Consider the following 9,094-nt stretch of genomic DNA (forward strand, 5'->3'; position numbering starts at 1 on the left):
GGCAGTGTTTACAAACAAACTAACCAGCTTCTAATAGGCTCAGCTAAGCATAGTGTATGAGTCATTCAGAGTATGCAGGGGGCCTGCAGAGGGTGTGTATCGCTTCTACCAATCACAAGCAGCCCTGCACATTCCACACAATCAAGCTTTAGCCCGACAAACAGGACAGAGGAAAGATACATTGATTTATTACAGAGACAGTGCAGTTAGGAAAGACTGCAGTAAGCCAGAGCAGATTAGAACAGGCATAGGAACTTATAGGATAGAAGAACTAAGGCTAAAAAATGTGTTACAGAGTCTCTTTAAAAGTGGTTAAAAACAGTTTTAAAAAGTTTGTTTATAAACAAACAAAATGGCCACCAAAACAGGAAGTAGGTTGATGTACAATATGTCCACACATAGAAAATACATCCATACACAAGCAGGCTGTATAAAGCATTCCTTTTGAATCTCAAGAGATCATTTGTGTGTTTCTTTCCCCCCTGAGGGGGGAGTGCATAGCAGAACCACAACACTGAAGAACTTGGCAGCCTTCCAGACACAGGCTGACAAGTCTGACAAGGGAAAGATACATTGATTTATTACAGAGACTGTGATAGTGCTGCAGTAAGCCAGAACACATTAGAATAGCTTTTGGAACTTGTAGGATGATAAAAAACAGGATGCAATTTTTGTTACAGAGTCTCTTTAATAGAGCCCATTTTCTGCTGTCTCTAGAGGAGGAAAAAAAAATCACAAAAATACCTGCCACAATGAAAACAAGCTGTCCTACCATGTGTTCATACATGTATGGTACCATCTCAGATTGCAGAAACTCGCCTGTTCAGTAAATCCCTAGAGAAAACTGCAGCAATGTAATATGGGCCCATATGCAATTAACTGTTCCAAATTTCCTTGAATACGAATCCAAACTGATTCTCAATATGTACAGACAAATTGTATGATCTGTGTAAGAATAGTAGGTAGACTCAAACTATACTATTTTAAGTCTAACTACTGTTCATACACGGATCACACAATTCTTATGTACAGGATTCGTTAGATTTGAGATTAAAAAAATTAGAGAAAATCGAGAATCTCTTTGAATTCGAATTTGCGGAAATTTGGGATTTGTCCCATCTCTAGTGATTATGAATGTTCAACAGGTACTTGCATGCAACTGGGTGTAGCATACACTGCCAGATGTAACAAATATGTAGAAAAATTAGATGAGCCCGAAATTATTAGAGGACCTCCATGGAAAAACTAAAAATCCGTCAGCACTTCTGTAATGCAAAGTTATATTTGCCTCCGGATGCTTGTCCCACAAAGCCGTTCCCAAAGTCCCTGCATCACTCTACTTCCGCCGCTTGGCCCCGCCTTCCCTCTCTCGAGAAAAAAACGCAAGCTGTTAACTGCAGCAAATAGCTTGGCGTTTTTCTCGGAGGAGAGAGTAGGCGGGGCCAAGCGGCGGAAGTGAAGTGATGCAGGGACTTTGCGGACGGCTTTGTGGGACAAGACTCTGGAGGTAAATATAACTGCATTACAGCAGTGCTGCCGGATTTTTAGTTTTTGCAAGGAGGTCCTCTTTAATGTTTTACACAGCGTAAAAGTCTCATAGTATGAACAATGTATAGCAGCAAGTCCAGTCGGCAAAAGGTGGAAGACTTAGGTCAGTGATGGATAACCTTGGCACTCCAGCTGTGACAAAACTACAAATCCCATCATGCCTCTGCCTCCCCGTTATGCTTAGAGCTGTTAAAGTATTGCAATGCCTCATGGGACTTGTAGTTCCACCACAGATGGAGTGCAAAGGTTAGCCATCACGGACTCAGGTCATCTCCTATTGGTCTGTTGCAAAAATCACATCTGATTCTAAGATAACATAATCATTTGATCAGGTCATTGTTCAAACATTGGTTCCCATTCTTAGTGCTCACGTGTTATGCCTGGTACACACCATGCAATTTCCCATCAGGTAGAAGATGGGTCAAATAGATCATTTCTAACAGGTCCAATCTGATTTCCGATTGCTTTTTTTTTAATCGATTTTCTGATCACTTCTATACAAAAACAATTGGAAATCAGATCTGACCTGTTGAAAATGATCTGTTTGATTCATCTATCTGATGGGAAATTACATTGGGGGCCCAGGCATTAGAATTTTAACCAAGAATTGAACTTCATCCTAGTCAGTAGCTGATACCCCCTTTCCCGTGAGAAATCCTTTACCTTTTCTCATATAAATTATTAGGGGGGCCTGCATGGCTGAAATTGTGGTGAAACACCTCCCACAGAGTGATGTCCTGATGATGGTCCGGACAGTTTTCTGTCTGTGATCCTTTTTGCGATGTGTTTTTCCAACTGCCAAGCAAGCAATATCTCCCTCTGTGCATAGAGCTCTCAGTAACAAACATTCCGTACAGATCACCTGGCAGGACTAAAAATGTCACCACCAGTGATAAATTTCAGAATGTAAATCGGTGGAAAGGAAAGATTTGAATGGGCAAACACTGATTACATTAATATTGTAAACTATATGTAATTTTATTCATTGTTATTTTCACTACAGTTTTTCTTTAACAAACTTTTTCTGTACTGATGGAAAAAAGTCATTTGGAAGATTCTAAATTTTCTCTGTTAAAGTTTGAAATTTCTATCCCTAAGGCACAGCTGTTTAACTTGTTTTGTTTTTTTTCTCTTGAATCCTGATACTTTTTAGGGCACTTTACACCGGAAGTTTGGAAAAACATAAGAATAACTGCTACTAGGCATTGCTTGGCACTCACTACCACTTTAGCTAGAGGGGCTTGTTGCTCATTAGAGATATTGACTTGTGTGCTTGCCTGTGTGTTCAGATTTCAGATTGAATTGTCTGAAATAATCATTTATGGTTGTTTTGAGTGACAGTCATGCTAGTAGTTTCTAAAGGTGCATACATATGCACCATAACTATCGTCCATAGGGACCTACGACTAGATCCCTAGAAGGGACAGTTCAAGCCATGGGCTCATACAGATGAATGTATCCTAGGCTACAGAGAAGCGTTGTGTACGCTACGGGCAGGAGGGACAATGGGCCAGTGTGTAATGGCACAGGTGCTCTCGGGTAAGGAGAGGAATAATTAACTCTGCTGTTGTCGTCATTGCTGAAAGATCAGGCAAGCTTGTACAAATGCTAGATTATAGACTGAGATGGCTACCTAGGTCATGTTCAGTCTAGCATGTGTTATGGTGACCATACACTTCTAGACAAGCAGCAGATTCGACCATCAGATTCCTGTCCGACGCCTGTCAGGTTGAATCTGACAGGAATCTATCTGATGTGTGCCACACACTAGGAACAGATTTCCAATAGATTTCAGAATTAAATCTATTGAAAATCGATGGAAATGCAGTGTTGCACCATTCGATCCAATGCAACCCTATGGGCCAGCGATCTTCTGCCAGCAGCCGATCAACCCAGATGTTCCGTCCGGACCGATCGAGCAAATCGATCAAAATCGGCTGGAAATCGATAAATCTTTCTGCTGTATCAGTTTCTAGATTCAATCAGAACGGTCAAATCGGCCGTCGATCGCTTGCTAAAATCAACCAGTGTATAGGCCCCTGTGAGAAGCTTTAGATATATTTGGCTTGTGAGTTCTATATACAGGCCACTGTTGCAAGATGTGTCAGAGTAACAGGATTAGGTGGGTTGCAGGGAGGATGCCTGTAAGCTGTAACAGATCTTCAGGCCATCACTCAAAAGATCAATTCTTATTATTTCGATTTAGAGGTGCCCATTTGCTTACTTTATTTACGCGAATTATAAAGCTCTCAAGGATCACATAGGTTGTATCAGCCAGGGCTGTGGAGTCGGAGTCGTGGAGTCGGGCAATTTTGGGTGCCTGGAGTCGGAGTCGGGAAAAAATGCTCCGACTCCTAATGAATTTGTAACTGTAATTAAAATAGAAAATATGATAAAATGTTCTTTTTCTCAGATAATAGTCATTAAAAATAATGTATATATACAGTATATATACAGTAATAGCTATGCTTAGTCCACAAAAATGAAATAAACCAATCAAAATTAGTTACTTGTGCTGCTTCAATAAAGCAGTCCCCGTATTTTTAAGGTCAGATATACATATCTGATTGTGACTGTATATATGATGTGTACACAGGAATCTCTTATATATACTAAATAACATCTATGCTGTAAGAATAAAGCCTGATGTGTAGCTGTGTCACTAATAGAGATGGTCAACGAGATGGAAATAATTCTGCATTGATGCTGATTTATGCAAATGTATGCACTCCCTTTGCTGATGAAATCAAATAATTTGATATGTTGTTAAAATTTGGTTTGGTGACTACAAATTAAAGGGTAACTGAGACGGATGAAAAGTAAAGTTTTATACATACCTGGAGCTTCCTCCAGCCCCCTTCAGGCTAATCAGTACCTCGCTCTCCTCCACCACCCAGATCTTCTGCTATGAGTCCTGGTAATTCAGCCAGTCAGCGCTGTCCGGCCTCATGCCGCTCCCACAGCCAGGAACATTCTGCACCTGCGCAATAGTGCTGCACAGGTGTAGTATGCTCCTGGCGGCGGAGTGTGTGCATGCGCACTACGCCTGACTGGCTCAAGTACCTGGACTCATAGCAGAAGATCCAGGTGATGGAGGAGGACAACGAGGGACTGATTATCCTGAAGGCGGCTGGAGGAAGCCCCAGGTATGTATAAAACTTTAATTTCATCTGTCTCAGGTTTACTTTGTTACACAGTAGTACTATACTCTACATATGCACTCCCCACAGAGCTACAGGGAATCCACTGAGAATGCTGTGCACATTGAACACAGAGGTGTTGTCTGTTTACAATCTCCTCATTCCCCTGCAGAGTACCTGCACATCATTCTTACATGTACCCACACTTACATTGCCTAGGGCCTGATAGATGTTCTTTGTTCCGGTTTGTACCTTATACAAGTACTCTTACCAAGGACTAGTTTTAGTCTAAAGGGAATAAATATAGTAGTCTACATATCCTTCTCACTTCAGTTGTCTTGTAAAATTCCTAAGCGTTGGCAGTTAAGAGACGAATTTCATGTTACATACTTTTAATCAACAAAATTGTAATATGCAAATTAGAGGAGTCGGAGTCGTGGAGTCGGAGTCGGTGGAATCCTAAACTGAGGAGTTGGAGTCGGAGGATTTTTGGACCGACTCCACAGCCCTGGTATCAGCAATGCATGAAAACTTGGCCTTGGGGTGCAGCAGGGGGCATTAGATGGGTATTCTAGAGTTTTAATGGGCCCTCAGAGTAGCTCAAAGTCCAAAGTGCTGCAGAAGATGGCCATGCTATATAAATGCATAACAGTGGTTATTAGGAACACACACCTGTCACACACCTTGGAAATGGAAAATTAAAATGTTTAAAGGATACTTTCACTCAAGGCGTCTAGTTTTTCCAGAAATCTGCTGCTTTACTATGTAGAGGAGATGTCTGTGGTTTAGTTTCTGAGGTTTGTAGGATCTGTTGCATGGAGGATCTCTTTAGGGGATTATTAGGAAGTGGTAGACATACGTTTGAGGTTGGGAGGGAATTTATTTTAAAATGTAAAATAAATTGCTGTCTTCACATCTAATTGTTTTTTTTCTTTGTTTCTGCAGTACAACTACCAGAATGCCTGGAACTATGGACATTATTACAATCCTCCTCCCACCTGATGGTGCACTGTTTCATCTCAAGAGTCCCTTTCACAGCTGAAGTTGACCTAAGTCATGAAACGTGCTAATTTTGTCTTTCACTTGGGGGAAGGTTTATGGTATTGGAGTTTCTGTATCCAGAGTCTGAGCACAGTCCATGATCTTGTTTGGTTGTTAGTGAAGGCTGCGGAAAAGAACAACCGCTTCATAACACTCTATTCCACTTTATGCTTAAAAAAATCTCTATAATTGGAGTCCTTCCCCCTCCCTTATTTTGTACAAATTGGAGAGTCACAGTGGCTCTGAATACCATTTAGTTTCATAGAACTTTTCCCTGAAGAATGGTTTTCCAAAAGGGACAAATGCACATTGTTGGGTGAGTGCAGATGGAGAAATCGCCCAGCTTTATACACATGTGCAGACTTTTTATTTTCTCTTGGAACATCGTGATTTTTGAAAGGTTTTCTGTATACATATTCATTTGTATGTATCTTCTTTTTAACAGTTTGTCATGTTTTGTTAATAAACAGTTCAGACATCGATATATTTACTTTGAGCTACATTAAAGAATTACTCCAATTGATGAACTGGATACTTACACTGCTGAAGTGGACATTTTTAGAATGGCATGAAATGTTTCATCCCATTTGTTTGATGTAACTTGTGTAGATGGCTTTTGAGTCGATTTTGGCTGTGCTTGGACTACAGTTGAACCTGGTGGCCATACATGGTACAATAAAAACGTTCAATTATCCCGTTTATTCGATCTAAATGATCGAATCGAATGAAAGTTGAAAATATATTATTTTTTTTCGATCAAGAAATTCTAACGATTATCCCGTTTTTTTTTTTCAAGAAAAATCAGATCGGACATGCTGGAAAAATCTTTGGTACTTATCCGTTAGCCGGGCGCATCCGGCAGGTGGCGCTGTTGATCTTAATTCCAATCATAATTGCTTCACGTCAACCTGTGAATGTAAACGCCGGATGCGCCCGGCTTAAACAGATCAAGCCGCCGGCTTGCTTCGTGAGTGTCTCGCTCTCCTCCCCCTCTTGCCCTCTCTCGTATAAGCCTTGGGGAGGGGACATGCGTGTCCCTCCAGAGTCGTTCGTCGCGGCATTGCGACGAACGACTCTGGGGGACACGCATGTCCCCTCCCCAGTGTTCTATAGGAGAGAGGGCAAGAGGGGGAGAAGAGCGAGACACGAAGCAAGCCGGCGGCTTGATTTGTTTAAGCCGGGCGCATCCGGCGTTAACATTCACAGGTTGACGTGAAGTAATTATGATTGGAATTAAGATCAACAGCGCCACCTGCCGGATGCGCCCGGCTAACGGATAAGTACCAAATCTTTATATTTGATCTAACGGAATAATCGAACGAAATTATCTAATTGAAAAAATGGAAAATTGTACCATGTATGGCCACCCTTACAAAGATATTGTCTGGCTCCGCCCCTTTTTTTGCCCTGGGGAGAGAGGCAAGTATCACCACTTTCTACAGCCTTGTTGTGAAGGAAACCTGCCCTAGGAAACCAATCTTGCCTATTACTCAGTTAACATTTCCTTCAGGCTTTGCAGTGCAACAAAGTCCTGCCTGCAGGGGGAGTACTGAATCTGATGCTCAGAGGACACAGATCTTTATAGACCACCATTTTTTTATCTTGTAATTCAGGGAAATATTTTGTTTTGTGAAGTTATCTGTTAATAGCAAATCTTAGGGCCGGTTCACTTTGGGCGCTTTATTGCAATTACGTTTGTGATTCCTCAGCACAAACTTTGCGATTTGCCACGATTTGTGATTGTGATAGAACAAGAATCACAACACAATCGCCCAAAGGATGATGCACGCAGTGCGTTTTGCGATTGATTGATCGCAAACGCCGCAGTGTGAATGTTTCCATAGGCATACATTAGTAGCAGCGCTTTGCTGATTGCCAGCGATCAGCAAAACGCTGAAAAAGCGCCAAGTGTGAACCAGCCATTACTATAGGAGGGCCATGCAGCAGTGGCTTTATTTTTAGATCCAGGAGTACCCATGTAAAAGCAATTGCATCCCAAGGGTGAGTAGGAATCGAACATTTGTATTAGTTATTGAAGAGGGAGTCCTGTTTAACTGTACAATATCACAAATGTTATAATCTTGCTTGTGGTCTTTCTTTATTGCCTAGAACATCACACTCCCTGCCCCCCCAAATAAAAAAGCCTCAAGATAACCTACTTGTGACTTTACACTAATAGAATATTGTATTATGTATTTAATGAATTAGACCGAGGGCTGCATGGAGGGGATTAATCCCAATCCACAACCTACAAAGCGGATCCCTATTGGGTCGGTGCTTCTGTGCAGGTCCAGTGTGGCCATGCTGCTGGGGCCTCAGCAATGGAACAGCCTAAGAAGAAAAGCCTTTGGAGGATCCAGAGGCTTCCCTCTCCCTGAGGTAGTTACCCAACCTAAGCACTTTACTTTCCCTGCAGGTTTCCTTTTTACGCATTCCCACTGGTACAGAAAGCTATCTCCGACACTAACCAGTACATTTTTACGTGTAACAGGTGTCATGCGTACATTTTTACGCATTGCACCTGTAATGCGTAAAAATGTACTTGTTAACGTCCGCGATTCTGGCTTTCTACACCAGCGGGAATGCGTAAAAAGGTACGCATGGCCGGCCGACTCCCAGTCGGCAAAAACGAAACTAGCTGGCAGCGGGGGACTGGAGGAGTCATGTGTGGCTGCAAGGGCACAGGATGGCTGCAGGGGGCTGGTAGATGCCCCAGGTAAGTGAAACTCATGGATTTTTTTTGAGTTAAAGAGTAACTGTCAGGCTGCAGAAGCGAATTTAAACCTCTATTCTCCTGTGTTAAACAGTTTAGAAGGAAGCCAAAAAGGCATTAGTGAAGATAAAAATCTCTCTTACCTTTGATGTGTGCTTATCAGAAAAGCTGTTAGACCCAAGCAGGACGCAAGCCGCATACTATACTGCAAAGCATTCTGGGGCCCCTCCCCTCGGCTGCTAATGAGCCGTTACAGCAGGTTGTAATCAGTCCAGCGCGTAGCACTGATAAATCTCCGGCCAGAGTACACTGCAAGAGTCAGCTATTGTTCCTAGCCACATGGCTAATTAATATTCACTGCACACTGTGTTATTCAGTACGAGCTTTTCTGTGATCAGGAAGCAGGGAGGACATGACGACACAATTGGCTTCATAGAAGACAGAAAAACATGGAACCTGCCATGAGCTGTCAGGAGCATCAATCTCTGCATATACTATATAAAAATTCTGTGAAGTACAAACGTGGACAGTGAAATGCATATGTAATGTAAGTACAGCCTATATTTAGCTACTGATATATGTGTTTATTTTCTCTGAGACCTTATACCTAACAGCTCCTTTTTAAAGGGGAACTGACGAGAGAGGTATATGG

The 9,094-nt window shown here is 42.0% G+C and overlaps 1 protein-coding gene across 2 annotated transcripts in view; it reads left to right on the forward strand.

Moving 5' to 3' along the window:
• Nucleotides 1-6,211, forward strand: part of PRPF39 (pre-mRNA processing factor 39) — an 88,838-nt gene extending 82,627 nt beyond the window's left edge. For both annotated transcript variants that reach the window (XM_068254153.1, XM_068254154.1), the window contains one exon: nt 5,634-6,211. In XM_068254153.1, the coding sequence (XP_068110254.1) occupies nt 5,634-5,690 (57 nt within the window). In that variant the 3' untranslated portion in view covers nt 5,691-6,211. The remainder of the gene's footprint in view (nt 1-5,633) is intronic.
• Nucleotides 6,212-9,094: the final 2,883 nt, after the last annotated feature.

Source organism: Hyperolius riggenbachi, chromosome 9 (assembly GCF_040937935.1).
Source record: "Hyperolius riggenbachi isolate aHypRig1 chromosome 9, aHypRig1.pri, whole genome shotgun sequence".
Lineage (NCBI taxonomy): Eukaryota > Metazoa > Chordata > Amphibia > Anura > Hyperoliidae > Hyperolius > Hyperolius riggenbachi.